Source organism: Oryza sativa, chromosome 1 (assembly GCF_034140825.1).
Source record: "Oryza sativa Japonica Group chromosome 1, ASM3414082v1".
Taxonomy (NCBI): Eukaryota; Viridiplantae; Streptophyta; class Magnoliopsida; order Poales; family Poaceae; genus Oryza; species Oryza sativa.
The window spans coordinates 43,714,097-43,741,420 of NC_089035.1; the positions used below are offsets into that span (position 1 = coordinate 43,714,097).

The following is a 27,324-nucleotide window of genomic DNA, read 5'->3' on the forward strand; positions in this document are numbered from 1 at the left end:
ACATGCTAGTCGCCAAATGGGATGCAGATGCAGTGTGCGAGTAAAAACAAACTGAATAAATGCATGAAAACTACACATGCAAAATGCTCCGATCCATCGACAAAAACGCATCTATATATGTGCACACAAGTGACCTAAGAGCCAGAATTAATTCGATGCGTACGCACGATTATATTTGTTCCTTTGAAAGGGATTATTATGCTTACTTTCGGTTCTAGATTTCATCCATATTTATACTAGTACTAGTTGATCTATAGTACTCCTATACCGTAAAAGACAGCACGTATATATGCGTGGTTTGAACAAATGAAAACTAGTACTAGTCATGATAGAGAATTTAAGTAATACTTTTCTAATTGAATAATTTGATACTTAATTAAGCTTATTGTTGCGTTCGCGAAAATTAAGCCTATTGTTAATTAGCTATTGTTCCTGCGACTGCGACGTTAATTAGCAGGCAACAAAATGTTTTGGTGAGTCAATTCTTCTTCAATTCAGAAGAACTAGCTACACCCAGTCATTAATCGCAGATATGCAGTGCCATTAGCAGCTTATAGTGTTATGCTCCAAGTTGGAACAATTATTAAGGATGTTCAGAAGTCTCTCTTCATGCACAGTTATTTACTCAATAACACATCGATCAATCAGGTGAATGGTGACATTTCTCAAGTGGATCGTTTACTCACGCTGGGTTTAGATCCAGGGGTGAAAAGTTTTGGCTTATCACATTGGATATATGGACACATATTTAAAATATTAAACGTAGACCAATAACAAAACAAATTATAGATTTCACCTAGACAAATTTATTAAGCCTAATTAAGCTACCATTAGCAAATGTTTGCTGTAGCACCACATTGTCAAATCATGGATCAATTAGGCTTAAAAGATTCGTCTCACATTTTACACGCAATCTATGCGATTAGTTTTTTTTTCTATATTTAATACTCCATGAATGTGTCCAAATATTTGATGTGACATGGTGAAAAGTTTTTGCGTGGGAAATAAACAGAACCTCAATATAACACTTAGAACTATCATTCTAAGTCAAACATGTCTATGTTTACCATTAATTTTTAGAAATCCGTGTAGTTCTAAGAAACATGTAAATTTGTCTTATTTAATTTTTTTTATGATTAGTATTTTTATTGTTACTAGATTATAAAATATAAATAGTACTTTATGCGTGACTTATGCTTTTTAGTTTTTTCAAAAAAAAATTCAAATAAACCGGACGATCAAAGTTGGATACGAAAACTTATGGCTGTGCTTATTTTAGGACGGAGAGAGTATTATTAAAGTATCATGAATCAAGAATATACTCCCTCCATCCCACAAAAGAGCTAGCATCCCAAGGTGGAATTAGTGGAGATGAAGAAGGACTAAAATGCTCTTATTGAAAAAAATAGTAAAAGTGATAGGTAGGTAAAGGGTATTGAAGAAATAAAACTTCTCGTTTTACACACTGAGAGTAGGTAGGACAAAATTCATACTCTAGAAGTTGAGTTTTTTTTACGGAGGGAGTATATCTTATGGTACTAAACTATATAAGTTTATAGAAACTGATAGGTAAAGTTTGAAATGTTTGACATAAAAGAAACCTAAAACGATAAATAATTTGAAATGGATGGAGTACTGTATTTTCATGGGAAATGGAGCTTGTAGACTAGTAGAAATAGAGTCTCGATTTAAACCTGAATTTTGAATAGAAAATGGCCCACGCAATAGTGTACCAATAGTAAGCTAGAGAAACCCAAGGTAAATATGGTTGAAGTTGAAAGTGTACCAAACACAACCTTGTACAAAACTGCGTGCGGTGCATAATTAATCAAGCCGGTGATGCCAAGCGTGCACCGACAACCAGTTTGTTTCTTATTTTAAGAAAATCAACACGGTCGTCTCAGATCGCATGTTTGATCCGTGTTATAATTAATTAAGGGGTTAGCTAGCTCATTAATTAACAACCGCTTGTTTGCATGATTGTTGCATCCCCTGTACAATATACTCCAACTTTATCATATTTTAACAAAACAATTAGTAGTATTACTTAGTACTAAGGCACTAGTAGTAATTATATACCATCAGATATATAGACAGTACTTTGATGGACTTAAGCATTAATTAAGACATAGTAGTACTTAAAAAGATGTAATGATCTTAAACGAGCTCATCGGCTGGCGCGGCTCGTTTTGAACATGAGTTTGAGCTGGCCTAACTGTTTAGAATAAAGGTCACATCCACGTTGACAAGTCAGAAAAGGGTAAAAGGCAGCTGCGCGGCCAAGATTGCAATCAAATTAAGGTTAAAACTGGATAAACTCTCCCAGGCTCCCTCAAAAATCATACAGTACTATTTCAGTGGCTGCAATGTTTTAATTTCTAGTAGCAATTATAAGTGGATACGATGTTCGGTTTCAAAAAAAAAAAGTGGATACGATGTTATATACAGTAGTGTTCCTGTCTGAATAGCGATTTTTTTTTTGAAATAATGAATAGCGACTTTTCCGACCTGTTTTGGCGCATGATGCCAATTCAATTGGTGTCACCGGAGTAGGTTCCAAAGTTTACCTCCCCAGAATTATTGTAACACCACTAATGTATGTGAACACACATGTTTTTATAGACTCGTTAGAATTTCTACTAGTATGACGAAGCTAGAAATTCTTGTGGGAAAATGTCCGTTTTGAGAATATACGTTCATAAGTCTGGAAACAATCCTAACTACCGGAAGAAAAAAGGGTGAATGTTAAATAGACTTAACGCCTTTATTAATTAATATTTATTATTACAAAAAGGCACGCATGGTAGTTGAAGAAGAAATCAGTGTAGAAAGCGAAGACTAAATTGAGGAAGGCAAGTGGTTTGAGGAATGCTACGAGCGAAAAGATTTGGAGTATAAATAAACAGAGAGCGATGGAGCCGGTCGTTCCAAGCTGAAGCCTCCACTCACTTGCTCTGCCCACCGGCGCCGGCGCCGTCGCCGCCCTATCCTGTCCTACCTATGGGGCACGGCCTGAGCTGCAGCCGCGACACCGACGAGTACGACCTGTTCCGCGCGGCGCAGCTGGGCGACATCCACGCCCTCTCCGCCCTCCTCGCCGCCGACCCCGCGCTCGCCCGCCGCGCCACAGTCTACGACCGCTTCACCGCTCTTCACATCGCCGCCGCCAACGGCCGCCTCCAGGTACTGTCCATGTTGCTGGATCGCGACGGCGACGTGGACGTCCTGAGCCGCAAGAAGCAGACGCCGCTGATGGTGGCGGCCATGCGTGGCAACACCGAGTGCGTGGTCAGGCTCCTCCGCGGCGGCGCCAACGTCCTGACCTTCGACTCGCCGCGCGCCAGGACGTGCCTCCACCACGCCGCCTACTACGGCCACGCCGAGTGCCTGCAGGCCATCCTCGGCGCCGCGGCGCAGGCGCAGGGCCCCGTGGCCGCCTCCTGGGGTTTCGCGCGCTTCGTCAACGTGAGGGACGAGCGGGGCGCCACGCCGCTGCACCTGGCTGCGAGGCACGCCCGCGCGTCCTGCGTGCGCCTGCTGCTCGACAAGGGCGCCATCGTGTCGGCGCCAACCGCCGTCTACGGATTCCCCGGGAGCACGGCTCTGCACCTGGCGGCACGCGCCGGCAGCATGGAGTGCATCAGGGAGCTGCTGGCCTGGGGGGCGGACCGGCTCCAGAGGGACTCGGCGGGGCGGATCGCGTACGCGGTGGCGATGAGGCGGGGGCACAGGGCGTGCGCGGCGCTGCTGAACCCGGCGGCGGCGGAGCCCATAGTGTGGCCGTCCCCGCTCAAGTTCATCGGCGAGCTGGAGGCGGACGCCAAGGCACTTCTGGAGGCGGCGCTGATGGAGGCCAACAGGGAGAGGGAGAAGAGGATCCTGCACGGCAGCGACATCAACATCAAGGGCGGCGACGAGGAGGAGGAGAGCGAGGATGAGGAGGAGGCGTGCAACATCTGCTTCGAGCAGGCGTGCAGCATGGAGGTGAAGGAGTGCGGGCACCAGATGTGCGCGGCGTGCACGCTGGCCATCTGCTGCCACAGCAAGCCCAACCCCAAGACCCTCCTCCTCCACCCGCCCGCCTGCCCCTTCTGCCGCACCACCATCTCCCGCCTCGTCGTCGCCACCACCAACTCCAACAAGACCAACAGCCGCCGCCGGTCGAGGAGCAGAAGCAGCAGCTTCAAGGGGGGGCTCTCGTCGGCCATGGGGTCGTTTTCCAGGATAGGCCGCGGCTCCGGGAGATTGGTGGTGGACGGCAGCAGCGTAGGAGAGCTCGCCGACAAGCCTGACCACGACTTCTCTTCTGTCGCCGCCGCTGCTGCTATTTGTGACACATGACCCTCCCTCTATTCATTTTTTGTGCAGTTACACCTTACTAGCACTAGAGCTTTGGGTAATCAATCAATCCTCCCACAAGCTCAAGCTAGGTTATTCATTATAGCAAACAGGAATTGGATATTGGGATTGGATTGCATTTGTATTGTCTTGTGTTGCATTCAATTTGTAGTATATACTTGTTTTTGGCTTGTCATGGTAAATAATATTTACTCCCTATTTATTGTACGATTATCAAACTCATACTCAACTACACTAAATACTGCAGTAGTATAACAAGGCCAACACCAGTGGATGTGCATGGTTGCACAAACATTGTACTAGTACTACCAAAGCTATGAGATCTCCATAGAGGTACTATATATCTTAATGTTTCCCTACAAATCAGCAGGTGAGTCTATCACCCACCTCACCTGTACTGTACTGTACTTAACGCTAATTACTTCTCTAATTAGTACCATGACCAGGGATAGCTAGCATGCATGTGTCTCCCGGCGTTGGCTTTTGTATCATGTAGAGTAGTATAATTAAGTTTATGACCAAGACAGATTTCCTCCTGAAAATTAAATTACTGGACAAACTTGACGGTTTCACACAGAAACTGCAATACACAATGTGCAATGCAATCGCCAAGTGTCAATGCAGTGTAAGCAACACGTTAAAGCTCATAGACCGTACCTACTTGTGTGCCTTTCCGGTGTTATAAAAATTAAGAAGCCTTCCTCCTTATTACACGTTCCATTACCATCATTTGACCAGAAAGATTGATGAGCCGATCAAACAAAGATACTGCTGCGGCTGCTAGCCAAGCCTTCCATGCATAAGATGGATAGGAAGTTGATTCAGGGAAAACTTCACCAGTCAATTTGGCTTCAGGAACGTGGTGCTAGTGCTTAGAATTGGAATTGGAATTGGAAGAGGAAGAGGTCGAGTGGAGTGCCACCAACCTGTTGGTCTCGGACGCACGCACGCACTTCCACTTCCACATCAATTAGTTAGGGAAAGGGCAGTTTCAATTTCCGGATTACGATAGCAGCCGGCAAGTACACAAGATATTTACAAGGCTTCCTCCTATCATTGAGCAATATAGTATACAATACAACAACCTACAATAATATTTTACTGAAAGAAAGAAAGAAATATGTCACCTTTGCTAGTGGAGGCAGAGGAAAGGAAACAAGTGTATGTGCAAATCTTCCAACAAATTGCGTGCTTAGACCGGACAACTTACCTGTCAAGAGGACAAGCAGACAGCAACACATATGTTTGACATAATCCCAACCAAACCAATGGAAGAAAAACCGGCTCAACGCCATCAGGTGTACTTGCCAGTCTTACGTTCCATTCCAGCTTCATCTAACAAGGACAAACACACTCTGGTCACTGCCAAGTTGGGCATGCCATACCCATATAGTATGGCCTTGTTTGGATCCTTCGGGCTATTAAATAGCCCTCCGGAATCTTGTTATTTAGGAGTATTAAACGTAGGTTACTGACAAAATCAATTCCATAACCCCTAGGCTATTTTGTGAGACGAATCTAACGAGGTATATTAATCCATGATTTGCTACAGTGATGCTTCGTTAATCATAGATTAATATACCTCGTTAGATTCGTCTCGCAAAATAGCCTAGGGGTTATGGAATAGGTTTTGTCAGTAATCTACGTTTAATACTCCTAAATAACAAGATTCCGGAGGGCTATTTAATAGCCTGAAGCATCCAAACAGGGCCTATGTCATCAAACTGATAGAGGCATCAACACGGCAAGATCTTGTCAATATTTCTATGTTTGAACGGTCCTCAAGAGGTGCACTACTACTAGTGTGTGTCCCATTCAACTGGACATACTGTATCTGAGAGCCCCATAGGGGTGGGTATATTCTGCTTCAAATCATCGGTAAACTACAACGGCGAAGAACCACATGTCAGCCTTCCTGATAGGGTTGTTCAAGAACAACATTGAAGCATGTTGGGTTGCACGGATATTCACAGTCTATTTCCTTCACCTCTCTCCGATCAAAGAACCAGTCGCCCACCGCTTCAGCCACAGTCTGTTCACCAGAATTGAAGCAGATGTGAGTATATGACATGTCATTGATCGCAGAAGCAAATGAATCAGCAGGACTGCAAAGAATATAAATATTGGTCGACAACCAGTAAGTTAAGTACTACCCTCTGATCAGACTTGATTTCAGCATTCTACATCTTGCTGGCATTCAGAAGCCATGACGACATTGCAATAAGACTACACCATCAAACTCTAAAACGATGCAATATCTAACCACCAAAGTCTGTAAGTTCAAATCCTACGGGGGACATGCCAACCTATAGTTCTATAAACAAGATCATATCATTCCGCATGTGTTACCTTATTGTTTATTCTCGAAGCAGATGGGGAGTGCCAAGCCAAAGACTTCATGGATTGGCAATGTATAAAGCATGAATCAATGAACATGCCCCAGCCCCTTTTCTTCTTGAATTCACTTATAGCATCAAGCAGTGATTTTCTAAAACCTGAAAAAAATATTTCTCGAGATGGTAAGGTGCCAAAGTGACAGCGGATGGAAGGTAAAGTCATCCAGAAGGCATGAAGCAGTAGAGCACATGTCATGAGTTTATCATATTACAACCTTGTAGAATTTCAAGCTGTTTCGTATTACACTTGGTAATATCCATTCTGCAATCTTGCCACAGATTTTGAGGGTCAGATCCGTCTGGAGTCAAGACATGCTCTACCTGAAAAGGACAACAAATTTTTTATCACACTAATATTGGAGCTGCTAACAGAACATGGAACCTGCCAACAGATACGGATAATGGTACCTGCCAAACATCATATGCTGGATTGAGAATAAACATTGGGGTGGTGATGCCTTTCGCCACTTCTTGTGGGAAAAAGCACTACAAGGCACGATTAAGGATTGCTACTTAGCACATAACAGCTTGAAAAGTACTGAATAAAAAAGGTGATGATATTAATACAAGAAACAGTATCATAAAAACAACTAAAGGATTACCTGCCCTGGTTCCATATCTGAACTACAACCAGGGAACCGTTTCCGCAAATCCTGCAACAAATCAACAGCAAACATAAGAATCATACAATTAAAAAAAAACAAAAAAAGGGTATACGCAGAGAAAAGTGCAGACAGCGACCTGTTGACGAGCAACATCATTATAGAAGCCCCGCATATACCTTCTCCCAGAAATGTCTTCCCTGTAATGAGAAAAGTTAAAGGAACAGTAAAATGCAAGTTTTAAGGGCTGGCTATACTTGTGTTTTGCTAATGGCCAATGCCCCAGAAGAAGTGATAAGCTATCCTATGAATATGTTGACCCCAAAAGTGGAAGTGTGAATTATGGGTTATTGGGCACATTGTTGGATGATCAGCAGTAAACACATGCATAGCTAACTTATTCGTCCACAGCTGATTCACCTGAGGTGAGCAGGCAATGTGGTTTTAAATGTAAACATTTTACACATCCAAAGTTAACATATAATAAAATCATGACAAATTGTCAACATCAAACCCCTTGACAACTTAGCATTCCCAGATGCTTATACTGAAGTAGCAGCAGTCCAGAAGAAAGGATAATGAAGCAATGCGTGAATTGCATGTTGAAAACTTAAACAGGGAAGAGGATATTGAAACACTGCAGTGCTCAAGATCAAAGCAAGCACATACACGTCAAGAAAAAAACCACCATCTGCAAGACACTTAACAGTAGAATCCTTTGGTAAAAGTGCACGGAAATCATCACAGTGAATGTATGTGGATAGACCACCTGCAGAGCATCCTGTAAGAAAAGCCTGCAAATGTAGGAAATAAAAAGAAATAAATTAACACAGCAACATTTTGAGTTATTGCATCAAACATAGGAATGAATCATTTGATATAGCTATGGAAAAATCCCTTCGCTAACTTGCAAGTACTGTAAATGAATGGTTAAAATAATATGAAACACATTAAAATGAGGAGATCAAAAGATCAAAGCATAAAAATCATAAAAGTGGGTGTAAATCATCCACAATAAGGGCTTAAAGAGATTGGTTGTCAGCTACAGGTACAAGATATAGAAAAATGACGAGGAACACTTGTAGTACATTATTTTAGAGGAATATTGTGGCGATCAGGTGAGCATGATCAATAATTGACAGGGCTTTGCAAGTGAAGACAACATTCATGCTGAAAGTGAATTATTTTCCCTGTATCAATACATATTCTAGTGTGGTGCGTAAAAGCAGCCAGACCGATCCAATACTGCGACAAACAATAAGATACTAGTAATTCATAAGTCAAAAGGTTCTAGCAGTGAGTATGAATAATAATCGGGCATCCTATTTTAATTGGAAGGAAGAGGAAACCTGTTTAGCACGGGCTAGACCCTTGGGTAGAAGTTCAGCCATGACGGCCTCCCAGATGCGCTGGCCTCTGAAGAAGAAAGTGGCGCCATACTGTAGAGAATGACGGCGCAGTACAGTAGAACAAGTAAGAAAATGTGGTGAAGTGAAGTGGGGAGTGTAGGGTATGGTGACTAGTACAGTGTATAGGAATAGGAGGTTGGTTGGTGCAAATAAACCTGGTGTTCATCTTGGACATTTCCAGATAAGGAGGCACCATCACAATACCTGATCTTGACCTTGTTCCAGTTGTAAAAATCTGCATCACTATGTATGTGTGAAGTGAAGTACTCCAATAGCAAGTAGTAGTAAGTAGAAGTGCAAAGAGGTGAGAGAGAGCGATTGGATTTGACCTGGGTTCTGGGCCTTGTCGTCGCTCAGGATGCCGACGAACTCGACCCGGGTTTCCATGTAAGCAGATGAGCCAAGACTGGTTTTCTTGCGATGATCACAGGACGTGCGATTCCTGCACCAGCTCCCGCCCTCTAGGTGGAGGAGCCATTTGTTAGATCCGTCGCCGAAGCCTGGCAGCCAGTGGTACCCAGGCGGGGTCCCGTCGAGGCAGACAGCGCCCTTCTCCTTGGCGCCGTGGACTAGGGTGAGGTCGACGAGCGTGGGGAGGCGGTGGCCGTAGGACGGGGAAGGGGAAGGGGTGCCGAGCGAGCGGGGGTGTACGAGGAGGAGGAAGAGGAGGGCGACGGCGAGGAGCACAAGGGCGAATGCGGCGGCGTGGCGGAGAAGGCGGCGGCGGTGGAGCGCCGGCGCGGAGAAGAGAGGCGGCATGACTGAGACTAGTTGTTGTTGTTGGATCTGTTGAGGATTCCGTCGTCGTCATTTCTAATTTCTAAAGCCAGCGGGATCCAGGATCCGGGATGTATACAATAATAATCGCAAATGTAGTACAAAAATAAATAATCTCGCTGGTCTTCTCTTCCTTCGCCGACTGATCGAAGCGCCGCCGCCTCCTCCGCCACCGCCGCCGTCTCCTCCAGTCCCTCCGCCTCTGATATCCTCCCTTACAGATGGGGCCAGCCGCTTGGTGGAGCTGAAGCCCAATCACATGAATGTATTCCTTCTGACCCTTTCCTTTTTTTTCTTTTTCAAAATTTGATATCGTACATCTAAAATGTTGTCCACCTCTTAAACCAAAACGGTTTATTATAAAATATAAATTAATTTATACGTAAAACTTTTATATATTTATTAAGAAAGATTTGGGAAATACCATCACAAATATACATGAGTTGCAAGATACCATTATACGTGACAATGATATGTGGGGCTTCAATGACACATACGATGATTTTTCCAATTTCGTGATTGGCCCTATTTATTCTTAGCAAGTTAAAAGTCAAATATAAAAAAACTACGTTGAAAATATATTTAAATTAATTTCAAATTAAGATTAAAAATTCAAATTTGCTTTTGCTCATTAGGCCTACCGATGGAGCCATGAAATTTTGGTTATTTGCTGGTGGACATTTATCCCATTAAAACGAGCTATGGAATCGTCTCGTTTCTCCCGACCAGTTGGATTGCTTCTGCCTCATCCCTTCTTGTCGTCCACGCCGCCATCTCCTTGGTCATCCGCAACAACGAGGAGCTCGAGAAGCTGCTGTCTGGGGGTGACCATCGCCCATGGCGGAGTGCTGCCCAACATCAACCTGGTGCTCCTCCCAAAGAGGGCCGCGGAGAAGGCCAACAAGGAGGCCAAGTCGCCAAAGAAGAACCCCGCCACCGCCAAGTCCCCCAAGAAGGCCGTCGCCGCCGCCGAGTAGAGTAGAGTAGAGTAGAGTAGAGTAGAGTAGAGTCTGAATCGGGTTTCTTCTTCTTCTGCTGTATGTAATGCTGCCGTTAGATCTGATAGTGGTGGGGTGGTATTGGTCCTAGCTTTGTACTCCTTGCATTCCTTGGCTAATGGAAGTTCCTTCCTTACTTTTGCTCCCACATCTGTCTTGTTCTTGGAAACGCATTCCGTGTTCTATTTCTGCAAAACGGGATTCTTATGTGCTTGCTTGCTACGTCCGGAGTCCCTGGACTAGCAGTAACACTGTGCTTGAGATTGTTGGATTGGACAATTTATTAACAGTCTCTGTCCGAGTCCAAAATATGTGGATTTCACAGGGTTCCGATTGTCAAAAACGACCCGCTTCTCAAATCAGTATTTGATTCGGGGATAGATCTAGGGTTTAAAGCCAATGCTGAATAGGAGACCAAAGCTGGTGCCTTACGCGGCGACTCCCTTCGGGATTCTGTCCCATCCTTCATCTACTGCCCGTGCCCGTGCCTCTTCCTCCTCCTGCCGCTCCAAACTCTTCATTGGCGGTGCAAATTTCCTGCCTACCTGCTTCGAATTCGATATACATTATTGTGCAAACATTGTCTTTGGTTGAATTAGTGTTAGCTCTAATTCGCTGCAACCACGCAAGCCTAGTGCTAATACTTGTACCGCTCTGTCTTGTTTTGATTTGCAGGTCTTTCTTACGATACAAATGAGACTGCTCTCAAGGATGCTTTCTCTCAGCATGGCCATATTATTCAAGGTACATCTCAAACCATCTGTTCCTTTCCGATGCTATCAGGTTTCTGAATCTGTGTGTGTGAACCGACAGCGTCCTCTCCCTGATTGATTAATGTGTTGTGCAGTGAAGGTAATATGCCACCCAGTGACAGGGAAATCCAAAGGGTATGGCTTTGTCAAGTTTGCCTCAGAAGATGAAGCTGCTGCAGCATTGCACAAGATGGGGGGTGAGGTAGGTTTGCTCTCTTGTGGTGCTAGACAGGCACAAGTCAGGATGTTTTGCTATAATATGCATTACTTTGCTAATGCAATTGTTCCATTTGATGAAATTGCTTCAGGTGATTGATGGAAGGAACATAAGGGTACACTATGCAAACAGCGGATGATCTGGTGCCACTTCTTCTTGGAGGAGTAAGTGTCTTGTCTTGTGTCGGGGTGCATGGAGAGCTCAACTAAGGCATGTATTTGTAGATATGTAGTCTTTCGTTTTCATGGCTAGCAATATGCACCTCTGCATATGTGGGTTTCAATCTTGTCCCATCTCCCCAATACACAAGTCATTTGATATATCATCTAAACATTTATTCTGTATTCTGCTGAATTTAGACAACTGGAATATATCAAAGCAAGCTTAATTTCCCCCAGAGTAACATGGAAATAGAACACTAGTCTCTGTCTGCTTTAGCTCAACTTGGACCCCCCTGTTGGCGGAACAATTCCATGTTTCCGACTTGAAAACTTATATGATTGGTGTAGCTACCCTTGAAAAACCATTGCACGAGTTTGAAAAAAAGAACTGCTCATTCTATGCACCAGTAAACGCTAAGCCTATTATGGGCATATCAATTAACAAGGAAGCTCGTACTTCTTGATGCACACATGATTCATCCAAAATTTCCAAAGCATGTCATATTTTGCTCAATCAGTTATTCATATCACATATATGAGCTGGGAAAAGAATATTTATCGGTCGGGCGTACTGCCATCAAGGCTACAAATTATCTATAGTAAGAAAGAATGGTATTATATACGTATATAATGCAATGTGTCCATGTTTTTTCGTCAACATCTTCCAGCAGTGACAAGGCACCTCCTATCTGCGTAGGCCCTCAAGGATGTAAGTAGCATATAGATCCCTGTAGAACAAAAACCAGCTCAATATTTGGCGTTGCATATCGCCCAAGGAACATATGTAGGAATTGAAACTCACATGGAATGGCGTATGGTCTCATAAGCAGAAGTGGCAGGCATGAAGTCGTTGACAGCCACCTCCTTATTCTCATTCTTCTTGTCTATTTTACCCCATTAAAGAAAATACTCAATTCAAGAAGATAGTAGCACTGTCTAAGTACATGTACATGCACTAAGTGGCCAAGATGCAGTAATCAACGAACTTCTGCGAGAGATACAATTACTAGGCATCCATCCAAAAACACAAACCATATATGTTCCTTGTCCTTTCAAACTTGAGAAGCTACAAATAATTCATACTGCAGTGATAAATAAGGCAATGGGAAGCTAGCTGAGCTTGTTTCAGTAGAGTTCCATGAATATTTTATGCTCTATGAATGCAAATAGAACAAGTACATTAAGAGCAATAAATTAAAAGGATACAGTCCTCGAAGAAACGCCTGATTTCAGCTAAGCGGTGAGGTGGGAGGTCCTTGATATCGTTGTAATGCTTGTACTCAGGATCATCAGCACAGACTGCAATAATCTTATCATCTGCCTCTCCCTGGATAAAACCTTACCACTTTAGAATCTGTTCATTCATTCTGAAGAAAGCGCACTTGTTGAGTAGGGACCAAACCTGATCGATCATTGGCATGACACCGATGGCCTTTGCCCGTAGGAAGCATCCTGGGATAACTGGCTCCTGTGTGCAGTAAACATTAGTTCAAAACCACCAGATACGCAGGAAAAGGGATCAATTGTTAAGGATTACAAAAATAGACTTGATAGTGGATTTATTCTATTGTGTTGTGTAACAAGTTTCAGTGAAGGGACCATGTATGGATGGGCTATACCTAGATGAAAGACTTATTGTATTCTGATTTAGCAACGTGCAAGGAAATACACACCTGCATTATGACCAGCACATCCAAAGGATCACTATCGTCGCACAGCGTGCGAGGAATGAACCCATAGTTGTGAGGATAGACGACTGAAGAGTAGAGAACTCGGTCTACCTGAGCATGTTGCATGGTACAGAAAAGGAAACATAAGCTTAGGAAAACTGCAAGTGCAGAAGAAGATGAGTGAAACATGTATCTTTACTTTTACGAGCCCGGTTTTCTTATCAAGTTCATACTTGACCTTGCTGCCTCTCGGTATTTCGATGACCTGAAAACAAAAGTGGCTGAGTATTGCTTTGTCACATAATGTGGCTTTGTGAGACAGAACATGGGTGGGTTGTTGAGTCAGTGTCAAGATGGCCATCATCAGAAGACTGAATATACATAGCTAGCAGGTTTTGCATGCCATCCGCATGAACTGTATGGTGTAGTTAAACAAGAACATTTAAGTGATGAGAGAATCGGCAAAGGCAAGCAGCAGTGTCTTACACAGTTGAAGATGGTGGGTGCCTCAGGTCCTGCAAGCAAAGCAAAGGAGGGAAAATGATGAATTTTTGAACCTAAGAAATATAATAGAAATCTGAAGGGTAACGTGTACCCAAGGAAATCACTACTAGTAACGAAATACTCCAAAGTGAGGTGGTTGAGCAGCAGTTAGTAGAGTAGAGTAGAGAATAGAGTTACGAGTATTTTACCAATCTCAAGGTCATGCCATGGGTGTGCTGCAACAGATCTCTTGGACATGGATGAGAGTATCCTCTCATTGAGAGCTGGTGCCTTCCCCTCGCGGGTGGAGGAGCTCGCGGTGGTCGCGACTTGGAGAGGGGGAGCCATGGAAATGGAATATTGAATCAAATCTTAAATGGAGCTTGCTGTTGCTCGATGAAACAAGCCTGCATGACATAGATGAACCAAATCAAACAGAGTACTATGAATGAAGTAAGGAAGGCAGGAAATGACTTACTAGTAAGTTGCAGGCTAGCATAGGCATAGCATGGACAAAATAAATTAAGAAAAAGAAAACAAAGCCGAGCAGATCATACTAGGAACTCTAGGAGTAGTATTATTACGTAGAGAGGGGATGGGGGCAGAGAAGGTTGCAGACGCACCAAGTTGAGACGTTGTGTGTTGTGTTGCTGCTTGGATTGGATGAGCTTGATCTCCTAATTAGGCTGTGTCAGGACAGGGAAGAAGAAGATCAGATGGAAGCAAGCATGCAATGGATGGTTTGTCTACTCTGGCGGTTTTTATAGAGAGGCAGAGGCAGAGGCAGGCCTAAAAGTGTTGAGTAATTGCTGAGTCAGCATGGGAAGACGGTTGGAAGAGAGAATGATCGATCGATCTATCTATCTATCTATCTATCTATCTTCCTTTCCTTCCTTACCTACAGGGCAGGGCGAGAGAGAGAGACCAAGTCTAGTCAGTTGAATATGTATGTATCGGAAGTTGGGACAGAGCTGTATTGTATAGAAACTGAAGTTGTATGCATGTACTGTATGCACTGCACGTCCGTCCGTCTGCGATTAATTGACCTGGAATCAGTCGTCCCCGTGGATCTGTGCTATGCTATGCCGCATACTATCATACTACTAGTTGTATGAAGTATGAACCGATTAATTGGGTTGGGTTGGCTTGTTCAAGCAGTAGCTGTGTGCATTGCAGTTTCTACTTAGAGAGCGAGCAGTTTACCCGATCAACATGTCGGCCACCACGGCATCCAAATGAAGAAGATGTCAAGATCCATTGTTCCAGGCCAGGCCCAGTGTTAAATGTTACTCCAATGTTTGCGCGTTGAACCGTACCGTAGTAGGAGGAAGGAAGGAGAAGGACATGAATTAATCGATCCAAAACCAAAATGTAAATCTAATGGAAGGTGTGAGCGAGTGAGTCCATACAAGACAGTTTAATACTCCTACTAATAAGCTGCCTGAATCCAACAAAGCAGCAAACTACGGAGTAGGAGTATGTAAGAAGCAATTCAATTAGGCAGGCAGGCGATTCATCAAACACGTAGTACTCGTTTTCAACGATCATTAGCTACTACGGAGTACTACTACCCATCAAGTGATGAAGAAGAAAGTAAGTACTACTGTAGAGGGGAGGAGCTCCACTACTGGGGTAGTACAGTAAGCCCTAGATGGGATGGAATGGAAGGAGTAGCTGCCTAGCTAGGAGTCGGCGCCGGCGAGGTCGTCGTCGTGGTTGGAGTTGGAGGGGAACTTTTGCTTGAAGGCGTCCTGGCGCTGCATCCACATCATGTGCCCCTGCCATTCAATTCAATCCATCCATCCACAGATCGATCTGAGTGAGTCTGAGAGAGAGAGAGAGCAGCCACCGCGCGCCACCATGGATGGGATGGGAGTAGGTGATACTGATACCTGGAGCGCGGCAGCCCAGACGAGGAGGAAGGAGGCGACCCAGAACCTCTTCTCCTTCACCACCCTCCTCATCGTCCCCATCTTCTTCAATTCCACCCCTTCCTTCCTTCCCCCTTGTTCTTCGATCTCGATCCGATCTGATCTATTCCACCCCACCCTTCCTGAAGAAACAAGACATTTCTCTCTCTCTGGCAAGTTTGGAATTGGAAGTGTGGGGAATCAAAGAATTGGGCTGACGAGCCTTGTTCGGCCCATGCATACAGATTCATTGTTGTTAAAAGGAAGGAAAAAGGTACACCCAAGGTCCCTTAACTTGTCATCGAGATAAAAAACATCCTCGAACCGCAAAACCAGATATGCGGAGTCCCTCAGCTGTACAAAACTGGTCACCTGAGGTCCCTCGGTGGTTTTCAGCCCGGTTTTATCTGACGTGGTGGCTGAATCAGCATAGGACTCACGTGGGCCCCACATGTCAGACAGTCCACGTCATCACCTTTCTCTCCCCTCTTTTCTCACCTCCTCTCTCTCTCTCTCTTCTTCTTGGGCAGGGCGGCCGGCAAGCGGGGAGGAGGCCGGCGGGCCGGCGTTGCGAGGCAGGAGAGGAGGTGCGGCAACCGGCGGAGGCGGCGGGAGCACAGGGGGAGGCGAAGGGGGAGCATGGGGAGGGCCAGCTGCCTGTCTGCCCCGACACCGCCGTGGCGGCGCGGGCCGTCGTGGTTGACGATGAGCTTGGCCCTGATCGATGGCAGCGTCGATGGAGGCGAACACCGAGAGGAGGAAGACAAGAGAGGGGAGGAGACATGCTCCGTTGCCGCTCTCCCCTGCTGGCCGCCGGCCGCGCCGTTCACCTCTGGTCCCCCCCCCTGCCCGCTGCCCGTCTTCGCCAGCGAGCGCCACCGCCGCTCTTCTCCCCTATCGGCCGCCAGTCGCGTTGCACGCCTCCCACTCCCCCCCGGCCTCTTGCTTCGCCCCACCCTGCCCTGCCCGCTCCTCGGGCGCAGCGCCGCACCCCGCTCCTCCGACGAGCCGACCTAACCGCGCCTCCCCAACTCCAATGAGAACGACATGGATGCCGGCAGCGAGGAGGCGAAGCAGGAGCAGCACCGGGTGCTAGCCCACAAGCTCTTCCTCCTCTCCCACCCCGACCTCAACGACCTCGCCAAGGTTGCCCTCCGCTCCGACGCCCTCGACGCCGTCAAGTCCGATGGCATGGCGCTGCTATTTGAGTCGTTGGCCGTCAACGGCGTGCTGGAGCCGGATGACGCGCTGCTCGTCGAGATGCGCGTGCGAATCGATGAGGAGGTCCCCCAAGCCATCGTCGTCCGCGCCTAGCTCCTCCCCCGCCACCCACGCCCGCCGCACCGACCGGCCGTGCCCAGCTGCTTCCCCGGCGGCCAACGATTCGATCCAATCCGGCGAGAGAGAAAGGGAGAGGATGTTGCTGGGGTCGGCGGCGCTTCTTTTCTTTCTTCTATCCTCTTCTCTTCTAGTCGCCGGCAGCAGATGGGGAGAGGCAGCCGTTGTCGCCTCCGCGCCTCTCGGCCTTGTCGGCAGCGGCGGCGTCGTCCTCCACCGTTGTTGCCCTCCTCACGAAGGCCTCGGTGGCTGACGCTGCGGCTGGTGCCCGCCGCCGCTCCGCCGGCCACCGCCCTTTTTCCGCGCGGCCTCGAGCGCGTGTGTCGTTGTCGGGTGCAGCGACGTAGGTGGAGGCGGAGGCTGACGCTGCGGCTGGTGCCCACTGTCCCTTCTCTGCCCAGCCTCGCGCCTGTGCGCCATCGTCGTCATCGGTGCGGTGGTGGAGCTTGGTCATCGACGTGCCCCGCCTCGCCCGCACAGAGAAGACAGAGAGAGGAGGAAGGGAGAGAGGGGAAAAGAGAGGTGACGACGTGTCACCTGACAAGTGGGTCCACGCTTACTCAGCTGCCACCTAGACCAAAACCGGGGTCAAAACCACAGAAGGACCTCGGGTGACTGGTTTTGTAGAGTCAAAGGACCCCGCATATCTGGTTTTGTGGTTCGATGATGTTTTTTAATCCCGATGACAAGTTAAGGGACCTTCGGTGTACTTTTTCCTAAAAGGAAACCTGCATTACTCCAGTATACGTAAAGTAAAGAGTCGCTTCCCCTGGCTCCAAGCCTCCAACACCACCATCTTTGTTTCATTAAAAAAAAAACAGCACCATATATATTCTCAGGCATCAATAAGATCATCCACAGTTAAATCCCCCACAATCCATTCCATGAAGACCTACATACTCCTTTCTCATGCCTTTCTTTTCTTTTAACAAAGGAAAAGGATAATCAATTGGAATACATGTTATCGCCATGCCATCAATTCCTCCTAATTCATCGACGGAACAAAGGCGAAAAATAACCAAAGTCTTAATTTTGATGCATTCGATTGCTGGCTGGTACGTTGTGGTTGGTAAGCTGAGTGCTAGTACGAAGCATCATTTGCTATGCGTCGGTACTCAGGCATGTGCTGGGTGACAATCATCTGACATTGATTGATTCCCTTAAGTTAATAAAAGACGAGATTACACAGATGTTTTTATACGTGTGTTCCATCGTTTTCGTTTTCGTTTTCACACCAACTGATCGAATCGCGCGCTCAAACGAACAAACTAACTTGTTGAAATGAAAAAAAAAGGGAAATAAAATAACTAACTAGTGTAGTACTAGTAACAGAAGAAACATTTTGGTATCATTCGATGGATGAGTTGCCTGACAAGAGCATTAGCTTAGCTTAGCTTAGCTTGCTGATCCCCTCCTCTATGATCTGATCTGATCTGTCTCCGGGCTGTCCATGCGCGCCGCCGTCGATTTGGCGTGCAGCTGTTGCCTCCTCGGGACGCCATCCTGATCCACCACGCCAAGCCTACTACTCTGTCCCCTGCAATTCAATTCAATAATATAATCAAGAGGGATTAATTTGTTGATCAAATTAATTAACTAGTAATGTGTTACGCAGTATATGTAAATAAAAAAAACTGGTACCTGTGGGCATTGCAAGAGGATGATCTCCTGAGGGTGAGGTCGATAGGGTGGGTGGTTGTGTTGTTGTCCAGCAAGCTTCCACTGAAGTAGTCACGGTGGTCCATGATGTCCGGCTTGTTGTTATGCCAAGCAGTAGCACGGCAGCGTTGTGATTGTGCTTGGCCCTGCAGCTCCTTGATGGAGGAGGCGCCGCACGAGATGAGCTTCATCAGCATCGCCGACGTCCGCATCCGCCCTGCCGGTGTCGTCGCCGCTTGTTGCTGGGGCGTGCAGCCATCCTCCTCCTGTTGCTTCTGCTTCAGGGTAACAAGCTGGGTGGTGGTGTCGTCGGGGCTGCTTGAAGACGGTGGAGGTGATATCTCATCAATGCCAATTAAGGACTGCTGCGCCGCCGCCGGGACAGGGACAGGGTCGGTGGTGCGGTGATAGTCGGCGAGGTCAAAGGATGTCATGCACCTCCTGTGCTGCGGGGGCGTATTGGAGTTATGGTGGAGCAGCGGGGAGCCCTTGAGGACATACTCCTCATGGTTGGTTGATGGCGCGGGGATGAGGTCGTCGGCGGTGAGGTCTTGCCAGACGTAGCCGGCGTTCCTCCTGTAGGTGGTCTTGGCGGACCAGGAGTAGGCGGCGGGCATGGCGGCGCCGCGGAGGTCGCTGAGGCGGGCGATGAAGTCGCGGAGGTGGAGGCGCGGCCGCGGATGATCGGAGTCGGAGTCGGAGGGGACGTGGACGTGGACGAAATGGGGGTGATCCAGCTGCCCGTCTTGCCGGCACAGGTAGTACACCACGCCCACCACAACCTGCTTCATCTGCTTCTTCTTGAGCTCCGTCCTCCACACCATCGTCCGCTCGGGGCTAGCCCAACCATTACCATCACCTGACCTGCTATGACGACTAGGATTTGCCATCAACCAACACTACCGTGTGCTGCAGAGGCACAAGATCGAGTGTGTGTGTATGTGAGTAGAAGAAGAAGATCCAATTCGAAGAGGACCGCCCGAGCCGACGGAGGAACAAGCTAGCTAGCTAATCCATCATTCTCTCTCTCTCTCTCTCTATATGCAACTCTCTCCGTCGCTCAAACGCGTTCGATAGCCGGAATATTTTGGGAGTAAAAACAAGTGTGAAGAAGGTAGTCAGCAGTTCACATGACGCATCACGACCACACAAGCCACATGCATCAATGGCCGTCCGTCTACTATACTAGTACTAGTCAATTCCACTCCACGCGCTCCCATCACTACACATGCATATGTACGGGCGGCACAACCGGTCAAACATACTACACTTAGTCCACACCTACTACTACTCCCTAGTACTACAGATACTCCATGCAGACCAGTGGGTCCAGTCATCAATCCGAGTCAAACTTGACAACTGGATGGTCAACTAACTTCCCATCATGTGTGTCCCTCTCTTTTAGCGGGCCGCGGAGCCCATCAACCATGCATCTGGGCTAATTTATCCTCACCACATTAACCAACCGCTACCTAGCCCTATCAGGAATTTTTTTTATTAAAAGTTTTACAAAAATAATTTTCAATTTTGAAAATTGACATAAGTAGTCGCCCGCCACCCTCTGGGAAAAATCGCCCTCCCAGAGGGCGGCAAATGTGACGTGGCAGACGGCCGTTCGCTCTCGGGCGACGGCCGTCAACGAAATTTGCAAGCGGCCCCCTTGCCGCCCTCCGCTAGGGCGATTTTACACTGTGCGGGGGGCCGCCTGTAAATGGGTGGCGGGGGACTGGAATTTTGCACGCGGCCCCCTTGCTGCCCTGGGGGAGGGCGATTTTATACTATGCTTTATTTGAGAAATATATTTTTTTATTAATATCAATAGTTATCAAATCTTTTTGTATTGAAAATTGCACGCGGCCCCCTTGCCGCCCTGGGGGAGGGCGATTTTATACTATGCTTTATTTGAGAAATATATTTTTTTTATTAATATCAATAGTTATCAAATCTTTTTGTATTGAAAATTGCACGCGGCCCCCTTGCCACCCTGGGGGAGGGCGATTTTATACTATGCTTTATTTGAGAAATATATTTTTTTTTATTAATATCAATAGTTATCAAATCTTTTTGTATTGAAAACTATACAAGATTAAAATCTCCAAGATTGGTAAAATACAATTTTATTATTTTTTTAGGGCCTATTTGAATTGTTACCCTACAAATTTTTTGGTAGTGCCAAAATATAGGCAAGTTTTGGCACTGCCAAATCTTTGGTAAGGTAAAATTGCATTTGATCATATTTGGTTTGCTACCAAAATAGAGCCAAAATGTAAAATTGTAGTGAAGAATGTTCTACATGATCCCAAATCTAGATTAGGTATTACCAATGAATAGGCTTCAATCCAAATCAAACACAAGTACTATTCAAATTACCAAAATATTAGTAGGGCATGTTTTTGGTAGCAATCCAAATAGGCCCTTAGTCTTACGCATACAAAAATTCACCACCATAATTAAACATTGTAATGATAAGATAGATAAGAAGTGCCATCGATACACGGTACAAATTTGTTGATCCCGACGAATCTAGCCTGCGGTAACCTATCGGCCCCTTCTAGGTCGGTCAGAATGCATTGCATTCTCGTGGTCCTTCAATCGTTGATACTCTACTTGTGTTTCTGACTCTGTTATCTTCTGGCCATGATATGATGGAGTGACATTGTCGATCTATCGAGTAAATCCACACATCCTTGGATTGCCCTGAAAAAATAGTAATGTTATTCAGTTTGGGTAGAAATTTTGTGCAAATCATAGCGGATTTTGGAAACGGTTAGACATACAACGAAATCGTTGTCTACATTGGGGAAGACAAAATATCTCCTTCCAAATGTTTGTTCAGCAAAGGATGTAGCCACCTGGCAGCGATCTCTGCACCCACACTTTGGACGCTCGGACCATTTAGGTAACCCTAATGGATTGTTCCTCCAATCTAAGCTTGCAATTTCCACCCGATGTTCGTACTCCATCCAAGCATGAATGAACTATGTGGTCGGTTCAGGTTGCGTTATCGGCCCGCCACTGGAAGTAACTCGGACTTTGTCAATCCATTGTACGAATTGACATTTCCTTACATCCTCTTATGTACATCCATTTTGGGATAGTTAAGTTAATGATAGTACTGAGGAGTGATGAAAAGAATAGTTGTAATTACCACGAAATCATCGTCGACAATGTTTGGACACATGAAACACCTTTGTCCTCGAGTTCGGTGCCTTACGGACCTTATGACCTGACAACGGTCACCACAACGACACTCTGGACGCTCACGCCACGTGGGGAGTCCTAGGGGATTTACCTGCCATTCTAAAGCCTCAGCAGCAATTCGACATTCATGCTCATCCTTCCGCCTTAGGTAGTCCGATCTTGTTTCACTACGTGGGTATGCACGTGTTCCGTCGTTTTGTGGGTTCTCCATGTCTACCCACTCGATGAAGTTGCACATTGGACGATATGTCTGCGTAAGATGTTACAATTGTGTACGAAGAAGTTAGTTTTTTTATCCATTTGAACTTTGAATAGATGAATCATACCTGATCAAAGTTCGCACATTGGAAGAATCTCCTGCCCCGAGTTTGTATCATGAGGGAAGACTTGAGTATGCATCCATCCCCACAATCGCACAAAGGACGGTCACACCATGGTGGAAACCAACCAGCAAAAGGATCGCTTCGCCAGTTGAGACGCTCAAGGAATGGCGCTTCCATTCTCGTTAGTTGTGTGCTAGTTGGAAAGAAGATATGAAGAGGTTGCCTTCAGATTGTCAATTATATAGCATCGTTTTCAGTGCAATATATGTGCACTCAATGAGATACATTATTCATTAGATGTGACAAGACGAGCACGCGCGGGCGTGATTCACTTTATGTCAGCAGGCAGCGCCGAAAGTTGATAGTGACTACTCGAGCTGCCGCTTTTCATGTGTGCCGTGCTGGACTGTGCGCGCTACTGGATCTGACACTACCGTGAAGCGCCGAAAGTGTGTTGTCGTGAGCATAAGTTGTTCTAGCACCATATGAATGAAAAGAACTATGTAGGCGAGAGAAACACAAGTAGTACTGCAGTAGTAATAGCAAAAGTAGTATTGCTTTACAAGTTTGTAAGCCAAAAGAAACGGTCACATAAGGACTGAAGAGGTAGAACACTACTGACGAGACCTCTTACCCCTGTCCCTCCTACCCTGCGCCCTAACGTGCCCCTGGGAGTACGTGAGTCGGTCCGGTGGTATGGCACGGCCAACCCGTCCTGCCTGTACAGGTGTGACCTCTGGCTGCTCCTGAGTGTGCACCTCTGGAGCTCCTCCAAGCTGAGAGGAGCCTAGTACGTTGTCACATCCTGATTTTTGTTTCAGGATTTATAAATTATTTAATAAATTATTATTAGAATTTATATTAAATGTTCATTAATTTACAAGTGAAGTTAAATGTGGGAAATAAAATTTCCTAAATATAAAGCATGGATGGATTTAATTTTGATTAAATTCTCCATGATTAATTACACTCTCTGAAATTTTCTCAGATGTTTCGGAGCTCAATTCTTAATTTTTAATCATACAAAGAGCATTTCAGTAATTACCCACATATTAAATTAATCATTAAATGGTCTGTTTTTAATATTGTTAAATACTTTGGGTGTCCAAGTATGTTCAAGATTTTTCTTGGAATTATTTGAGCATAGGAAGTATTTTTAAAAATTCAAAGATCATTTCATTGATTAATTTAATTGGAAAAGTAATAATAATCCTCTTCCTAGTCTTGGGCCCTTTCCAGCCCATCTCCCTCTTTTGTCTGCACGGCCGTGCAGCCCAAGTCGGCCCAGCCGAGCTTCCCCCTTCTCTTTCTTTCTTTGCTTTGTTTTCAGCCAGCCCAAGACGAAAAGTCTAATTTGCCTCCCTCGACACTGTTTATCTTCTACCTCTAGCAGCCGAACTGAGACCGATTTGGCTCGGTTTTTCTCCTCCAAATCTGACCTTTCCCCTTGTGTTTTTCTAAAATTTAGTTGAGGGGAAATATTCCTCTTATCCTCCTCTATCTTTACCCCCAAAAATCGGTGCAAATCGTTGAGTATCTTATCCGAATCGAACTCGTTTTCGAGTTTATCTCCAAAACCGAGTTTTTGATTTCCCGGATCGATTTCTTGCGGGAGGAGTCCGATCTCTTCAATCCAAGGCTATAAATAGGACCCCCTAGTCCTCCTCTTTCGTTTGCCCCCTCTCCCGTGGTCTCCCGTGCCTCGTAGCGCCGCCGCCACGTGCTCCACCCCGCCGTCGTCGCCGGCCGAGCTCCATCCGCGTCGCGCCGCCGCCTCCGTCGTCGCCGCCGGTCGCCGTCATCGCCGTAAGGTGCGCCGAGGTGTGGGCAAGCTCGGCCGCTATCTCCCCGAAGCCGCCGACCACCGCAGCCCCGTCGCCGCCGTCGACCGAAGCCGCGCCGCCGCTAGACCTCGTCGCCGGCCGTCGTCGTTCGTCGTTTGGTTCGAGGGTGGGTACCGTTGGGTTCGTCTCGTCGTCCTCTACGTGTTCATGTCCTCCAAAGTCGCAGCCGACCATCCAATCTCCGGCGAGGTCGCCATCTTGGTCCGGCCATTGATGAGGTCATCATCATGACGTCATCATTGTTTTTTTCTTTTTCCTGTTTTTCTAATAGATTAAATCTTCGGAAATTCATAACTAAATCATCGTAACTCGGTTTTGAGTGGTTCAAGTTGCTAAATTCATCTAAAATCAGGATCTACATGTTTGTTTACTTTATATGTACTGTTTATTTGGTTTTTATTAGTCTTTTTCTTTGTTTTGCGTGTTAGCTTGTCGTTTCCGTCGTTGCGAAGGTTCGTGAGTGCGCCGGAAGTATTCAAGAAGATTAATTGAAGATCGATTATTGCAAGGCAAGTCACACAGATCCTAAACACAATCCTTTGAGCATGTTGATCCTATATTTAAATTCTCTATTTATTTCAACTGTGCATTTATTTTCGAATGTCACCGGGTGGTGTGAACTTATTCCTTTGTTATGGCCAATTTGCATTGATTACTTTATTCCTTGATACCTTGGGTTATTATAACTTGACTAGTTGGGCTTTATATATTGGTTCAGCTAGATATTAGTTATGATTGCTTAGCCATGCTTAGAAACATTAGCACACTATTGGGATAACTTATGACTCACTATTATTTAAGGATGGCTTAATGATAGTTCACGATGGTTAATCGTGATTGGTTAATTAATTACTTGCCAACTAAAACTTGATAATGGTGGGTTGTGAGCACATGGTTTTGAGAGTCGTGCTCATGACAATTAAGGACCGGTTCGCGAGCTACTGTTGTGAAACATTTATCGTGCCAACCACAAGCCAGCGTGGGCAACGGCTTTATCTTTTGTGTAGCGTGATTCATTATAGTGCGCCAGACTGAGAAGTGGCGAGAAGTCCACGGGGGTCGCTGGGGAGTCCATGCCTTGTTTATAAGGGGGTGATTATGATCCAGGAAAGGTGTGCTGTAATGGATTATGTTGTGCAAGGGGTATTGTCACAACTCCTTTCCGAGGTACCGTGGTGGTATTGAGGCACATGGTGACATGATGTGGGGTTGTGTCTTGTGGGTACAGTGGTACACCTCTGGCCAGAGTAAAACTATTCGAATAGCCGTGCCCGCGGTTATGGGCGGGTTGAGCAATGTTTTTCGTGATTAGTCTCACACCTCTCACAATAATTATGGATGTTATATCTGGTAATAATTTGCTTAGCTCCTGGTTTGGAGTTAGATCTGTACAGCCGGGTATGGTTGTTCAGGATGGTTGGGCCTGTGCAGCATGGGTGTGCTGTTCAGTGTTGATTAAAATTTCTGATTAATTACTCCACTGTTTTACTCCTCTTAAATGTTTTGCTAAATGCTGCTTTTGCAAATGAGCCTATATTATGCCATCCTTTGGTATCCTTGTGCACTTGCATATTTGCTGTGTGGCTTGTTGAGTATGTCATATGCTCATTCTTGCAATAATCAATCAACCTCAGTTGAAGAAAAAGGATCCAGAAGGAGAAGACGTTTGGCTTATACCCCAGTTGAGCTGCCTGTGGGAGTGGAGCCGGAGCTTCGCTAGACCGTAATTCCGCTGCTGTTTTCTTTTCTTTTGTAAGTGTGTAACGTTATTATTATGATGGATTTGTATATTAAATTGTCAGTTTGTGTACCTCGGCTGATTCCTGGACGAGGATTTTATGCACAAATAAGTTCGGAAATTACTAGTGAATTTCCGGGCGTCACCTCTGGAGCTCCTCCAAGCTGAGAGGAGCCTAGTACGTCGTGGTGGTGCGCACCGTGCAAGTCGTCGTCATAGAAATGGCTAGTAGGACCAGACCTACCGGCGTGAGACGAAGAGGCACCAGTACCCAAGATCCCGGCTGCAAATCCTGCTGGACAAGGACCATCAGTTTCATACAGGTATTTAATAGTATTAATAAAAATTAAAGTACCATGTGGGCGAGGGATCGACGCTCCGTGAGAGGAAGAGCTGGCGAACGCGCCCGAAGAGGTGGCGAACGCGCCGGAAGTGCTGGCGAATGCCCCTGCAGAGCTCGCGGAAGCGCCAGTCGTGCCTGCGAACGCGCTCGAAGGCAGACGAGGTCCTGCGATGATGAAACGTGCAGTTAAAACGTGGTGACGTATTCGTGCAAAAGCTGAAACAAAAATGAACTAACCTCTGGGCTGAGCTGTACCGTGCGAAACCGGTGCTGTAGGTCGCACTGCTCCGACGCTAGGGGCGCTCGAAGGCAAACGAGGTCCTGCGAGGATGGAACATCAAGTTACGACGGGGTGATGTTTTCGTACAAAAACAGAAACAAAACTTAAGAAACCTCTGGGCTGAGCAGTACTGTACGAAACCGGTGCCATAGGTCGAGGTTCTGCTCCGACGGTAGGTGCGCGAGGCCGTGGTTGTACTGGACCAGCTGGAGGTACAATGTCCACGGCGCTGCGACAGGAGAAGACGCGCATGACCGCACGCATCTTCTCCTGCATCCGGTCGAAGGTCATCCTCTGCTCAACGTCAGTCAAGTGCAAACCTCTGTTCAACCTCACTTGGACTGCGGTGATATCGGCACTGATATCTCGTGCGGCATCGGCCTATGCAAGATGGAAATAAAAAATTCAGTAATTGTCCTATATTATGCAAGATAATTGAAATAATTGTAAGAACTAATACAAATTCGACGTACCCCCACGAAGTAGTCTCGGTCATGGTGCATGGGATACGCGTCCGTGACAGCGGCAACGTGCGGCTCTGGGGCGTCTGGAGTGAAGGTCACACACGCACGAGTGCGAGGAAGGTACCGGCGAAGGTAGTCACGGTAGTTCTCCTCTGTGTGTGGGAAGAGCTCGTTGATCACCTCCTCTGTAGCTAACACCCAGTCGTCAACGTACTGTTGTACACGTGGAGCCCAAAGTGCGCCTGCTAGCTGTCCCTGTCGAGTCAACTTGTGAAGAGAGGTAAATTATATGGCTCGATGAAGTAATTAGCATAAAAATTTTGAAATGAACCATCCGAACTCACGAGTGGTCGGCAGGGAGGACGGTCGGCTGCACGTTGCCCGGAAACACCTGCCTCAG

At 46.2% G+C, this 27,324-nt stretch overlaps 6 protein-coding genes across 9 annotated transcripts; 2 read left to right on the forward strand and 4 right to left on the reverse strand.

The window, feature by feature from the left end:
- Nucleotides 1–2,872: 2,872 nt before the first annotated feature.
- LOC4324295 (probable E3 ubiquitin-protein ligase XBOS31) lies at nucleotides 2,873–4,565 on the forward strand. The gene has a single exon (NM_001428087.1). It carries the CDS (start codon nucleotides 3,001–3,003, stop codon nucleotides 4,339–4,341), a length of 1,341 nt encoding a protein of 446 aa, NP_001415016.1. The 5' UTR covers nucleotides 2,873–3,000; the 3' UTR covers nucleotides 4,342–4,565.
- Nucleotides 4,566–6,074: 1,509 nt separating this feature from the next.
- LOC4324296 (pectin acetylesterase 5) lies at nucleotides 6,075–9,560 on the reverse strand. The gene is made up of 10 exons (NM_001428088.1): nucleotides 9,096–9,560; nucleotides 8,922–9,001; nucleotides 8,707–8,796; nucleotides 8,027–8,151; nucleotides 7,497–7,557; nucleotides 7,358–7,408; nucleotides 7,164–7,241; nucleotides 6,971–7,076; nucleotides 6,709–6,854; nucleotides 6,075–6,391 (listed from the first exon to the last, which is right to left on the reverse strand). The coding sequence occupies exons 1-10, from the start codon at nucleotides 9,523–9,525 to the stop codon at nucleotides 6,266–6,268; spliced, it is 1,293 nt and encodes a 430-aa protein (NP_001415017.1). The 5' UTR covers nucleotides 9,526–9,560; the 3' UTR covers nucleotides 6,075–6,265.
- Nucleotides 9,561–10,266: 706 nt separating this feature from the next.
- LOC4324297 (glycine-rich RNA-binding protein 2, mitochondrial) lies at nucleotides 10,267–11,907 on the forward strand. The gene is made up of 4 exons (XM_015757044.3): nucleotides 10,267–11,067; nucleotides 11,217–11,285; nucleotides 11,389–11,495; nucleotides 11,602–11,907. Exons 1-4 carry the CDS (start codon nucleotides 10,941–10,943, stop codon nucleotides 11,647–11,649), a joined length of 351 nt encoding a protein of 116 aa, XP_015612530.1. The 5' UTR covers nucleotides 10,267–10,940; the 3' UTR covers nucleotides 11,650–11,907.
- Nucleotides 11,908–12,146: 239 nt separating this feature from the next.
- Nucleotides 12,147–15,176, reverse strand: LOC107278964 (soluble inorganic pyrophosphatase 4). 4 transcript variants are annotated; one of them, XM_015757033.2, is made up of 10 exons: nucleotides 15,028–15,176; nucleotides 14,448–14,510; nucleotides 14,034–14,231; nucleotides 13,828–13,856; nucleotides 13,541–13,606; nucleotides 13,345–13,452; nucleotides 13,074–13,139; nucleotides 12,878–12,998; nucleotides 12,474–12,555; nucleotides 12,147–12,399 (listed from the first exon to the last, which is right to left on the reverse strand). In XM_015757033.2, exons 3-10 carry the CDS (start codon nucleotides 14,170–14,172, stop codon nucleotides 12,357–12,359), a joined length of 654 nt encoding a protein of 217 aa, XP_015612519.1. In that variant the 5' UTR covers nucleotides 14,173–14,231; nucleotides 14,448–14,510; nucleotides 15,028–15,176; the 3' UTR covers nucleotides 12,147–12,356. The 4 variants fall into 4 exon arrangements, with proteins under 4 accessions (XP_015612519.1, XP_066166839.1, XP_066166842.1 ...); XM_066310742.1 differs by having other exon boundaries at nucleotides 14,409–14,510; XM_066310745.1 differs by lacking the exon at nucleotides 14,448–14,510 and having other exon boundaries at nucleotides 15,028–15,168.
- On the reverse strand, nucleotides 15,174–15,865 carry LOC112935997 (uncharacterized). The gene is made up of 2 exons (XM_015757060.2): nucleotides 15,717–15,865; nucleotides 15,174–15,602 (listed from the first exon to the last, which is right to left on the reverse strand). The coding sequence occupies exons 1-2, from the start codon at nucleotides 15,795–15,797 to the stop codon at nucleotides 15,507–15,509; spliced, it is 177 nt and encodes a 58-aa protein (XP_015612546.1). The 5' UTR covers nucleotides 15,798–15,865; the 3' UTR covers nucleotides 15,174–15,506.
- Nucleotides 15,866–18,196: 2,331 nt separating this feature from the next.
- Nucleotides 18,197–19,746, reverse strand: LOC4324301 (protein SOSEKI 5). Its single transcript, XM_015757012.3, has 2 exons — nucleotides 18,714–19,746; nucleotides 18,197–18,609 (listed from the first exon to the last, which is right to left on the reverse strand). The coding sequence occupies exons 1-2, from the start codon at nucleotides 19,619–19,621 to the stop codon at nucleotides 18,489–18,491; spliced, it is 1,029 nt and encodes a 342-aa protein (XP_015612498.1). The 5' UTR covers nucleotides 19,622–19,746; the 3' UTR covers nucleotides 18,197–18,488.
- Nucleotides 19,747–27,324: the final 7,578 nt, after the last annotated feature.